Source organism: Neofelis nebulosa, chromosome 13 (assembly GCF_028018385.1).
Source record: "Neofelis nebulosa isolate mNeoNeb1 chromosome 13, mNeoNeb1.pri, whole genome shotgun sequence".
NCBI lineage: Eukaryota > Metazoa > Chordata > Mammalia > Carnivora > Felidae > Neofelis > Neofelis nebulosa.
In genome coordinates, this window is record NC_080794.1 from 810832 (window position 1) to 823650 (window position 12819).

Sequence of the window (12819 nt, forward strand, 5' to 3'; positions counted from 1 at the left end):
GCACATGGCTGAGGTGAAACCCCACCCTTGTTCATAGTGGCTTCCATGGCCCACTGGTGACAGAGGATGGGCAGTCGGGGCCTCAGTGGGTGTTGGCTTTCAGAACCCCGGCCTTTTTGGGATCCATCGCTTCGAGGAGGAAGATTGGAGCTCTGTTCGCTCTCTGACCACAGCTCACTAGCCCTGCTGGGCCACGGTCATGTGGCGTGATGGTGGACCGCCTGCGTGAGGTTAAGGAAGTTATGGGTACATGCACGATGTTGGTACTTGAAGCTTGTACCTCGTGGATAGTTTATTCCTGAAGCTAACTGAGCGTGCTTCGGTAGTAACGTGTCTCGTTATTTTGTTGTATTTGTCGCTTCAGTAAAAATGAGTTTAAAATAACCTGGGGCCCCGGGGTGGCTCTGCCAGTTGAGTGTCCGACTTTGGCTCAAGTCATCGTCTCACGGTTCGTGAATTCGAGCCCTGCTTGCGTTCTCTGCTCTCGGTGCAGAGCCTGCTTCAGATCCTCTGTCTCCCTCTCCTCGCCTGCTTGCACACACTCTCTCTCTTTCTCTCTCTCAAAAATAAACAGTTTTTAAAAAAAAACATAAAAAAATAAAATAACCCTTGTTTAGGCAGCCGACAAAATAGTATGTAGTTGTCATTATTAAAGTTGAGTTTTATTAAGATACCAAAATTATATGTAGATGTTCACTTTTTAATTGATTCACTCAAATATCTGAAGTTGGTTCTTTGTCAGGTGCTAGGATACAAAAACGAATTAATCACAACCTTTGCCCTCAAGAAACTGTCTTTCATGAGACACATCAAAAGAATTACAATACGGTGTGGAGGATACAATAATTGGGAGGCGCATAGAATCCTGGGGTCGCACAGAGAAGGGGAACCTGCCCAGCCAGGTCGCGGAGGTGGTGTCCCTCCAAGAGGAGGTGATAACCGAGCCCAGTCTTTCGAAATGTAGGAATGAGCCAGCCTAGGGAGTGGAGAGGAGGGTAGTCCAGCAGAAGGGACAGCAGGAGTTGAGACTGGCAGAAAATGACCGCAAAGTTGAAATCACTAGAACAGAGAGACTACAGTGGGGGCGGGGGGGGGGGGGGGGTGGCAGAGGAGAAGGTTGGAGACAGGCACCCGCCAGGCCAGTGATTCTCATCAAGGATCTGGAACTTTGTCCTGTGGGTTACTGAGTCTCACCTCTGGCTGTCCACTAGAGTCACCTGGGACACGAAAATTCAGATCCCAGGCCCCACCTCTTGAGATGCTGATTAATTGGGCTGAAGCATAGTCTGGGCATCAGCATTTCTAAAAGCCCTCGTATGTGATTGACTCTAGCGCTCCTCCAGGATTGAGAACCACGGCTGTACGGGATGGGAAGCTATTCAGGGATGGGAGCAGCGAGTGGTAAGGTCAGGTCGGGACCTGAGATACATCATGCATGTAGGCGGCCACGTCAAGGACAGAGTGAAAGAACAGGACTAGAGACCAGGAGAGCAATTAAGGCATTTTTGAGTAATCCAAGTAAAATATGACTGATTAAAGCTTTAAGGAGGATGTGGAAGTAACGATAAGGAGATATAGATGAATCTAAGAAATAAATATTTCTTAGACGCTGGTAGCAGCGTCATGTGACTCCAACGCTAAATAGTAGGGCAGTTGGTTTTGGGGTGAGAGGGGCGGTGAGGCGGTGGGGTCAGGAAGGCATGAGGAGCCAAGGATAACTAGATGTCACACTTGGGTAACTCGGTAAAGAGATGTCATTAAGCCAGAGGATAAGCAGGCTCAAGGACATGAAGGGGAGTCTGTTTCAGATGGGTTCCCTTTGCAGTGCCACTGGCACAACAAGCACGTGCAGTTACAAGCTCTGGGGAGAGGTCTGGGCTGGCGGTATCCATTTGGGAGTCATCAGTACGTAGGAGTAGTCGAAACTACGGAAGGAACGTGATCATCCGAGAGCAGTTGAGAGTGAGAAAAGCAGTGATCAAAAGCAGAGCCTTGGAGACCGAGAGAGAAGAGGAGGAACCTACAAAAGAGAAGGAAATGGTCAGAGATGTCTGGAAAGAACCAGGGGAAAGTGGGTATCATCTCAGCCCAAACACTAAGCGAGTCAAAGACTTGTTCGCGATCGAGTGAGATGGAGACCAGTCTGATAAGCTAAGAACTAAGCTAAGAAATAGCCACAGGGGTGGGTAATAGGAAGTCACTGATCATCTTCATCAAGAACAGCTCCAGCAGAATTATGAAAATAGAAGACAGCAAATGAGGAACAAAGAGGAAGTGAGAAAGCAGAGTGAGTTTTGATTCCTCTCTTAAGGAAGAAGGTACTGGTATGGCAGGGTACAAAGGGGTAAAGAGGTTTCGGTGATGGAAGACATTTTAGCATTTCTAAGTGCCAAGAGAATATGAGGTAGAAAGTAAAGGAGAGGAGGTAGGGAGAGGGCATGACAGAGAGAGTAGGGCACTGGGTGAGGTAGTGGGAGAGAGGGTCGAGGGCCCAGATACAAGAGAGGGACACTTCATCCTTCTGGATTTTCTTGATCTGAAAACAGAATATTTTTTCTTTATGAAATTTGGCACAAAAACTGTTACTTTTAAAGACTCTATAACATATGTTATTAAAATTGACTTGGTGTTGAGTGTTGCCAAGCTCAGCCTGAGGTTTTATTTAATTACCTTGCCGCCTTAATACTGCATCCATGAATATAGTACACATAAGTTGACGCATATAAAACTTTCAAGGTCTATTTCTTCTGAGATCCTCAAAATCATAATTATGTCTAGGTGAAAGAATATAAAGGTATTAGTTAAAATTTTTCAGCAGTATTTTTAAAATACGGTTCAAAAGCCATCATTTCCTCCTCTTTTTTTTTCTTTTTTTACACAAAAGTTAGCCTGCTATAAATTCTGCTGCATCTTGCTTTTTGTACTTAACTAGATCTACGGATGATTACAAATCAACGTACAGAGACTTCCCTATACATACATATGCTAAGGTACACATGTACGTATTTTGTGTGCACATGTAATATTCAGTTGTCTGTGTTGCCATAATTTATTTAACCAGTCTACTTTGGACATTTGCTGTCACAGATAATACTGCAGTAAATAACCTTTTATATTCTCGTTTCGCATATGCGGAGTGTGTGTGTGTGTAGGATAAGTTCCCAGGAGTGGAATTGCCAGGTCAAAGAACCTAAGCATTTGGATATTAGGTCGAGGCTGTCACATTCCTGCTATATATGAGGAATGGAGCCCCACTATAACGAATAGAAGTGCTTGTTTCACTAAAGCCACGCCCACGGGGGATATTACCACACTTGGGTTCGTACCATTCTGGTAAGTAGGCAGTGGTCTCCTTGTAGTTTAATTGGAAATTAATTTAGTTTTGTGTACATACTGCGTTCACATAATTCCAAATTCAAAAAATACAAAAGAGGATACAGCGAAAGTCTCCCTCCACACCCCTCTCGTGGCCCCTAGCCATCTAAAACTCCTTCTTTTTTTTTTTTTTAACGTTTATTTATTTTTGAGACAGAGAGAGACGCATGAACGGGGGAGGGTCAGAGAGAGGGAGACACAGGATCTGAAACAGGCTCCAGGCTCTGAGCCATCAGCACAGAGCCCGACGCGGGGCTTGAACTCACGGACCGCAAGATCATGACCTGAGCCGCAGTCGGCCGCTTAACCGACTGAGCCACCCAAGCGCCCCTAAAACTCCTTCTTAAAGCCAGCCGTTATTATCACCTCTTTGTATATCCTTCCAAAGGTATTTTTATGCCCATGCAAGAAAATGTGTATATGGTTTTACTCCTTTATTCAAAACATTGGGTTTTTTTTTTAATGTTTATTTATTTATTTTGAGAGAGTGTGAATGGTGGAGGAACAGGGAGAGAGGGAGTGAGAATCTCAAGCAGGCTCCACACTGTCAGTGCAGAGCCCGGTGCAGGGCTCAAACTCATAAACCATGAGATCATGACTGGAGCCAAAATCAAGAGTCAGATGGTCAACTGACTGAGCCACCCAGACCCCCCTCAAAACACTGTTTACACACAGTGTTCTGCACTTTGCTTTTTTCACTGAATATATTTGGGGCACCACAGAAACATAAAAACTTCTTTTAAAGAAGACTTGCTTGGTCCTCAGGTGAGCTGGACCCAGAAAGAATGGGCTCTGGTATTCAGTACGGAGATGCTGCCTTGAGACAGCTGAGGTCACCACGTCGCGCACAGGCCCCAAGTGCTCAGGAGTGTGGTTGTTAAAAGCAGCACGGGAGTGCACAGGTAGGTGCTCACATCACAGCATCTTGGCTGACACAACCTTGTACTCTTCGTTACTTGGGCGTTCTATACATGCTTAGCTGTAAAGGTTGCTGTCGCTTTTTGCAGCTACGTTGAAATGGAGAGGTGATTGTATCATTAAAATTAGGTGTTTTCAACAACAGCGTTGAAACATTCTTCTCAAGCTCACATGGAACATTCACCAAGATAGACAACATTCAGAGCTATAAAACACACCTTAACAAATTTAAAAGAATAGAAATTACACACTGTCTTCTCTTAGACCACAATGGAATTGAACTAGAAATCAATAACAGAGAGATAACTGGAAAATCCAAAATCTGTGGAGGTTAAACAGCACAGTTTTAAATAACTCGTGGGTCAAGGAAGAAATCTCAAGAGGAACTTAAACACATTTGGAATTAAATGAAAATCAAAACTGCTTATCAAAATGTGGAATGTGGTGTAAGCATTGTTAGAGGGAAATTTATAGCATTGAATGGATAATTAGAAAAGAAGAAAGATCTAAAAATCCGTCATCTAAGTGTCCACCATCAGCAACTGGAAAAAGAAGAGCAAATTAAATTCAAAGTAGGCAGAAGAAATAATAAGAACTAGAGCAGAAATCAAGGAGATTCAAACCAAGAAATCAATAGAGAAAAATGAACAAAATCAAAGCTGATTTATTGAAAAAGATCAATACAATCAATAACCTTGTAGCCAGGCTAATTAAGAAAAAAGAGAGACCTAAATTACTAATATCAGAGATGAAAGAGGGGAATCACTACAGATCCTATGGACATGAAAAGGATAGTAAAAGAACACTATGCCCACAAGTTTGATAATACAGATGAAACAGACCAATTCCTTGAAAGACCTATTTGCCAAAACCCAAGAAAAAAAATAGACAATTTGACTAAGTCTACATCTATTAAAGAAACTGAACCAATGATTAATAATCTTTGAAAATAGAAAGCACCAGGCCCAGATGGGTTCACTGGTGAGTTCTACCATTTAAGGAAGAAATTACACCATTTCTCTACAATCTCTTCCACAGGACAGAAGCAGATGGAATACTTGCTACTCGTTCTATGAGACCAGCGTTACCCTAATTCCAAAACCAGACAAAGACATGACAAGAAAACTACAGACCAGTATCTCTCATGAATATAGATGCAAAAATCCTCAATAAAATTTTAGCAAATCAAGCCAACACTGTACAAAAAGAATTCTATGCCACTTCCAAGTGGGATTTATCCCAGGTATGCCAGGCTGGTTCAACATTCCAAAATCAGTTAATGTAATCCATCACATCCATGGGCTAAAGAAGAAAAATCACCCGATCACATCAAGAGAAAAATCATTTGACGAAATCCGACACCCATTCATGATGAAAATTCTCAGCAAACTACGAATAGAGGGGAATTTCCTCAACGTGGGGAAGAGTATCTATAGCAAACTGCTAACATCATTAAACTTGAAGCTTTCCAATTCATAACAAGACACAAGGAAGGATGTCTCCGCTCACCACTCCTTTTCAGCATCATCCTGGAAGTTCTAGCTCATGCAGTAAGACAAAAAAGGAAGTAAAAAGTACACAGATAGGGAAGGAAGAAATTAATGTCTTTGTCACAGATAACATGGTTATCTATGTGGAAAATCCAAAAGAATCCACAAGATCCTACACAAGCGGTTATACGGCAAGGCTATATGGCAAGATACAAGGTTAATAGACAAAACTCAATCACTTCTTTATATACCAGCAATGAACAAGCGCAGTTTGAAATTAAAAACACAATACTGTGTATATTAGCATTCAAAAAAAGGAAATATTTGGGTCTAATTCTAACAAAATATGTATAAGATCTATATTAGGAAAAACCAAAGTGATTCTAAAGTTGACACGGAGTGACAGAAGACCCAGAACAAGCAGCACTGTATTGAAGGAGAAGAACAAAGCTGGACGACCATAGATCCTGGACTTCAAGACACTATACAGCTATGGTCGTCCAGACAGTTTGGTATTGATGAAAGCATGAACAAAGAGATCAGTGGACCAGAACAGAGAGCTCAGAAATACACCCACGTCAATATAGTCAGCTGATCTTTGATGAAGGAGCAAAGATGGTCCTTTCAACAGACGGTGCTAGAACAAGTGGCTAGCCACGTGCAAAAAAAAAAAAAAAAGGACTCTAGACACCACACACACACACACACACACACACACACACACCCCTACCCCTTACCCCCCTTTTCGCAAAGATTAAATCAAAATGGATTACAAACCTAAATGTAAAACATAAAACTATAAAACTCCTACAGGATAACGTAGGGAAAAAACCTAGGTGATCTTCAGTGTAATGATGACTTTTTAGATACACCAAAGGCACCATCCACGAAAGAACCAGTCAATAAGCTGGGTTCCATTACAAAACTTGTGCTCTAGGAAAGACATCAAGAGAGTGAGAAGACAAGCCAAAGACTGGGAGAAAATATTTCTGAAAGACATCTAGTTAAGGATTGTTATCCAAATAATACAAAGAACCCTTAAAACTTAACAGAAAACAACCCAGTTTATAAATGGGCCAAAGACCTTAGCAGACACCTCACCAAAGACGACGTACCATAGATGTCAGTGAGTATACGACAAGATCGTGCACATCATATGTCATCAGGGAAATGCAAATTAAAACAACGATGAGGTACCACCACAGCATACTTACTAGAATGGCCAAAATAAAAGACGCGCACAACACCAGATGCTAGTGAGGACGTGGAGCGGGAGAACTGTCATACGTCCCTACTGGGGATGCAAAATGGTCCGGCCGCTTTGGAAGACAGCACGGCAGCTCTTAGAAGACTAAACATTCTCCTACGATGTGATCCGGCAGTCTCACTTCTTGGTATTTACCCAGAGGAGTTGAAAACACAAAAATCTGCACGTGAACGCTTAAAGCAGCTTTATTCATAATTACCAAAACTTGGAAACAAGTGAGATGTCCTTCAGCAAATGGATCACTGAAGTATGGTACATCCAGGCAATGGACAATTCAGCGCTAAAGGAAAAAAAAAAAAAAAAAAACAACTCTCAAACCATGAAAAGGCTACATATACTGTATGCTTCCAACAAGATGACATTCTGGAAAAGGCAAAACTATGAAGATAATTAAAAGATCAGGGGTTGGGGTTGGGAGGGATGAATAGGCAGGGCCTAGAGGATATTTGGGGCAGTGAAAATACTCTCTGTGATACTGTAACGATGGATATGTTTCATTATATATTTGTCCAAACCCATACAATGTACAGCATCAAGAGTTAACCGTAGTGTAAATAGTGGACTCGGGGGGCTGACGATGTGTCCGTGCACCTTCATCCCTGGTAACAAATGTTCCACTCTGGTCTGGGATGCTGATCACGGGTGAGGCTCTGCATGTGTGAGGGGCAGCGGGTATTTGGGAAACTGGGAAATCTATGAACTTTCCCCTCACTTTTGTCGTGAACTTCAAACTGCTCCCAAAAAGTAAAAGTAAGAAGAAAGTCCTAAAGCAACCGCTACAATAACATGACGAAGAGTTTTGGCTCATTAACCAACATAGGAATGAGAAGGAAATAAACACATAATTAATCTAAATAACCAAAAAGAAGGCAGAAAGAGGAAAGGGAGAGTAAGGAACAGATCAGACAAACAGAAAACAAATAGGAAATGGTAGATTAAACTCTACAAATTAAAAAAAAAAATGTTCTGCTTAAAAGAATGTAAACTTTAGGCTCTTAGAAAGAGAGGAAGGGTGGTCGTTGATGGGAGTAATTGAGATAGAGATTCTTCTGCCTTTGTATCAATACGGAGACTTTTTTGGGTTAACTGAAGTCTAAATGTGTCTGTTGCTAAAATAGGCTTTTTAAATAAAATTTGCAAGTAGAGATCGTAGCTTCGTAAAGCTTCCCTTTTCCCATTTGCCACAGTGGACTTTTTTATGCACCTGCAACATCATCTAACAGGTGTACGTGACGTTTAAGTGGAGTAGGAAGATCTGTTCACCAAGTCCCCATGGGACTTTAAGCTGTATTTGTCTGCACATTTATAGTTATGCGGATTTCTAAATTGTTCTTCATATTTTTTAGGTGTTCAGGTGTTATTTGGGGCACAGTTGTCGGAGCTTGAAGAAGAAGTTTTTTACCACCGTCTTTTTCTACTTTATACAGAAGTAGATATTCCTGCGAAGAAGAATTAATTTGGGGTGATATGCAAGCTAGTAGATGTGGCACAGCAAATCATATAATAAATCTCATTAAATGGACGGTTACCGTTAGAGGTATACATGTATGTAAAAATTTTCTGGTCCATATTTTCCCTTTCATCTTTGGTTTAAATCCTCACTGTGTGCTGTATATAGACTCTTACTCAATACGTCTCCACAGCATGGTATCTGATGTAGGATCTGATAGAACGTTGCTCCCAGTGCAGTCTAAAATTTTATTTTTCTTAATCGTCTGAACTAAAACCTGTCGATGGCGAGTGTACTTTGATCATCCTGTCAGCTACATTGCACAGTTGGTTATATTGATGACCCGGTATTCGAAGACTCTGGCATTGACGGCCAGTGGGATGCTTCTTTACTTCCCATTTGCCACGGTCCACAAAGTGTTTACGTAACCCACGCTTGAAATACTAGACCAGTAGTTACTCAGACACGGAAATAAAATGGGAAATGGAGTTTTTCCATGAACTTGACGCTTTCCAGCACTCTGTTGATTTTACAGCACCTTCGTCCAGATCGATTCAGGAAGTGTAGCCAGAGTACCTGCTGTGTTTTAGGCACTGTGATCAGCACTAAGGATTCTGTTACCTTTACCCAAACTTACCAGGAAATCGATTCTGCTTTCGGCTGTTGGTAAATGCGACGGACGGTATAACTGGGGCCGCTCACCTGTTCCCCGTTTGCTGCTCTGTCTGGTCTCCCTGCTGGAAAACACTGTTCGTTACTGTGCTTTTCCTAGGATTCGGTGTATGACGTCACTGCCTCTTTTTTAAGTCTTTTATTGTTTTGTGTTCATTTTAAGGAAACCCACTAAATCAAGTTAATATTAAAGGAATACCACTCATCAAGAAATTTCTGTATAGCTTTTGCTGAATACTGAAATGCCTTACTACGGTTATCAAGTTGACATGTTTTTAATTCACATAAGGTATATCGAAGTGTAATATATATTGTATTACAAAGACTTGTTCTAATATTTTAAAATGTCGATGCAAAAAACATACAATAGAACTTTTCTTTAAAGTTGAAATACAGTATTATTTAAGGCCAAAAGGTTAAAAAGCATTCTTCACCTTATATATGTTCTTTCACTGTGACTTTTCGCTGCAGACTGATTGGTGGGTTTCACTGCCTTTCAGTTAGAAGCTGCCTACTGCTTTTGTTGTTTTATTTAATCAACAGAGCACAGTGGCACTAGAAACTCTGGGAGGTGACTTGGGTAAAAAGATCAGTATGTATCTGTTTTAGGCGTCTTAATTTTGCTTTTTTTTTTTTTTTATTGCCTGGAATATTTTTGTTTTGAAAAGTCAGAAAATGAAGTAAGTTTTCAGACTGAACTACTACATGGACCTCGCTGGAAGAATGTTCGATTCGGCGTCTCATTTATGATAGTTCTGCAGGCTGCTCATTTTTGAACAGCTCTTTGCATGGGATAGGAGCATGTCTGTTCTGCCACATCGCTTGATTCAAAAGCAAGAATTTTTAAAATAAGATGTTAACTTGGTTTACAAATGAGCCTATTAATTAAACCACAGGTACTGCATATAATTCCACATCGTTTGACCAATAAAAGTTGCTGGAGAACCAAACCATGGTGGTTCTTAATAAAGGCCTTTCAGGAAAAATGAAGAAGGGAGATAATTTAGTATATTGGTCAGTGGAGTGTTTTCCAACGCCCTCAACCAGTTCTCTGATTCTCCAGAGGTATGAGGGGGGCGGCCTACAATTCAGTTCCAATATTCTATACCTAGAGATAGCATCAGATCCCACAGGTTACGGGCTTCGTCTGCCCCACCACAACACACACACACACACACACAAACACACACACACACACACACTTCAGATACCACTGGCACAAGGATGTGTTCTTGTTCCCCAACCTGGAACCTCATCACATCTTGTTGTTCAAGAGTTCAATCTCCAGCCTGCACCCCACCCTTCCCGAGTTGAGGTGGTGGGCCTGGAAGTTCCAGCCCCTCTAATCGTTTGGTCTTTCTGGTGACCAGTCCCATCCTGAGGCGCACGGGACCCCACCCTAAGTCACCTCATTAGCATAAACTCCAATGTGCTCAAAAGTGACACTTGGTGATTAACAGACACCCCCATCGTGGAAATTCCAAGGGTTTTAGGAGCTCTGTGCTGGGAATCAAGGACGAAGACCAAATACATGTTGTTACATCATACGCCGGTAAATGTTATGTGTACGCTTTCCACGACTCACTACGTTTTCAGGATGCTCTCAATTCACGTTTCTAGAGAAGCGTTTTTTCAGTCGTCCTCGAAAAATACTCTAAACTCCATTTAGATTTGAAATTGTTTATTTTACAAGCCCAGCATTTAGTGAAAATGAGAGCATCCCAGGGTGGGAATCTGTAATGGTTTTTTTTTTATAAAAAACATTTTTGGGGACTTATAAAAGAGTCTTTGAAGTCTCAAGGAACAGTGGTATTACTCAGAGTGAAGAATCTGATGTTAAAAAAAAAAAAAAAAACTTAAATGATTAGCAATTCACACTGCAAGCCAGTAGGGGGTTCTTAATTTTCTGTGAAGTTTATCTGTTTTTGGGTTTTTTTTGGGTTTTTTGGGGGGTTTTTTTTGTTTTTTTGAGGAGAGGATTAGAAGGACTTTAAAACACCTGTGAATTTTTTCATAATTTTTTTTCTGTGCCACTTGTAGAGTGAATCTCTTTAAAGACTAATCATTCTGCCTGTTCATGGACAGTCACAATTTGTCCCAGCTAGCCGTTGCTTGGTTAATTCCCAGTTGTATGAAATTCTTCAAGGAGTTGTTTGTAGACTTTTAGATTTAGCCAAGAACACTCACCAGGCTCAGGAAGACCCGTGGCTGAGGAAATGACGGCCATCGCCCTCTCAGGTTAGAAAATACTGCTTCTTGTTGGAAAAGAACAGTGTGATCAGGGGATCACCTTTGTTTTATCGACCTTTGCCCCACATTTTAATGCTGTAGCATTTGGAAACACCCAAGGCATCTGTCGTTTCACCCAAAAATAGTTGAGTGTGCATCTCTGAAAAGAGTTTGTGATTTTATATAACACCAGAGCATTGGGGACTTCTCGAAAGACATTGATAACAAAGCCAAGAGTGGTTATGTTTATTGTTACCTTGCACTTTACATAAAGTTTTCTGCCGTGTGTGGAAAAAGCAAAATGCACGTCTTTCATGCAGTATTATCAGAGCATGTGGCTGATTGTACCAGAAGCTCTGTCCCTCAGCAGGGACAGCAGGGCAGCGGGCCTGCTCCCCACGGCCAGCATAGCATCGGAGTGGTTGGTGACCTTGCCGTATTGGTTATTTTCAGTATCCCCCCTGCCGATGCAGTAGCATGAGAAATACTTCATTGAAATCATCCTAATGTGCTTATATCCCATTATGAAGAATGCATTTGACTTCGACTTACGCCAGCCAACTATGAGGTGGGTTGAGCCACACCATAAACTTGGAATAATGTCAACGTCTTTGTGTTAGAGGACATCGTCCCTCAACTTCTGTGTAGATAAGCCTCTGCTCTGACTACTCGTTTCTGTAACTTCTGGGTGATGTGTAAGTTTCATTTTAAAGAAAGCTGGTGTGAAGCACACACATTGCTAAGTTTCTGAGTATTTTGCAGCCCCAAATATGGAAAATATCCAAAACGTGGAAATAATTGTGTTCACTAAATATTTAAGGACCAGCTAACAATGTATGAAAGTGAAATGCTGATTTCTTTATGTTGGGTGGAGGGCCCTCAAATCATTTTACACTGAATTGTTTTGGTAAGTCAGAGTAAGTCTCTCACATTATTCTCTTTTCCAGAAAAGTCATTGTAGTAGTTTCCATGACCATAAATCTACATCACATACCCCATAGTACATGTTACGCCCATTTCCCCGGGGAGAATGGTGCTTTTATATGACACTCGTGTTTTTCTGAATGCCCCCTGCTTTCTCATTGCCGCCGTGCCTTTGCATGGACTGTTTTCCCTCCCTTGGAACGCACCCCACTGGCTCTCCAAGTCAGGTTGTGGCCCTGTTGCCCGATAGGGGGCAGCGCAGAACTTCTCCACTGGGAGCTTTCTCTAAGCCCCTCCCACCTCCCCGACACCTGCAAACATGCTCTGCTCCTGTCATTCTCTGTCCTAACCTTTCTTCTGTCTAACCTTTCATTTATCTATATATTATCCTTATTTGTCTCCTCTCCTGGGCTAAGACCTCCCCGGGACAGCGCTGCATTTGTGCGCCCGCTGCCTGGCACATAGGAGTGCTTGTGGGAAGGACACATGATGAG

General features: G+C 41.8%; 1 protein-coding gene across 2 annotated transcripts in view; it reads left to right on the forward strand.

Annotated features, from left to right (window-relative positions):
• RAB4A (RAB4A, member RAS oncogene family) overlaps positions 1 to 10122 on the forward strand; it is a 46686-nt gene extending 36564 nt beyond the window's left edge. The window contains exons 7-8 of one of the 2 annotated variants that reach the window (XM_058696080.1): positions 4141 to 4277; positions 5332 to 7360. In XM_058696080.1, the coding sequence (XP_058552063.1) occupies positions 4141 to 4256 (116 nt within the window). In that variant the 3' untranslated portion in view covers positions 4257 to 4277; positions 5332 to 7360. Of the gene's footprint in view, positions 1 to 4140; positions 4278 to 5331; positions 7361 to 8396 lie in introns of those variants that run through there. The other variant, XM_058696079.1, reaches the window with a different exon arrangement.
• Positions 10123 to 12819: the final 2697 nt, after the last annotated feature.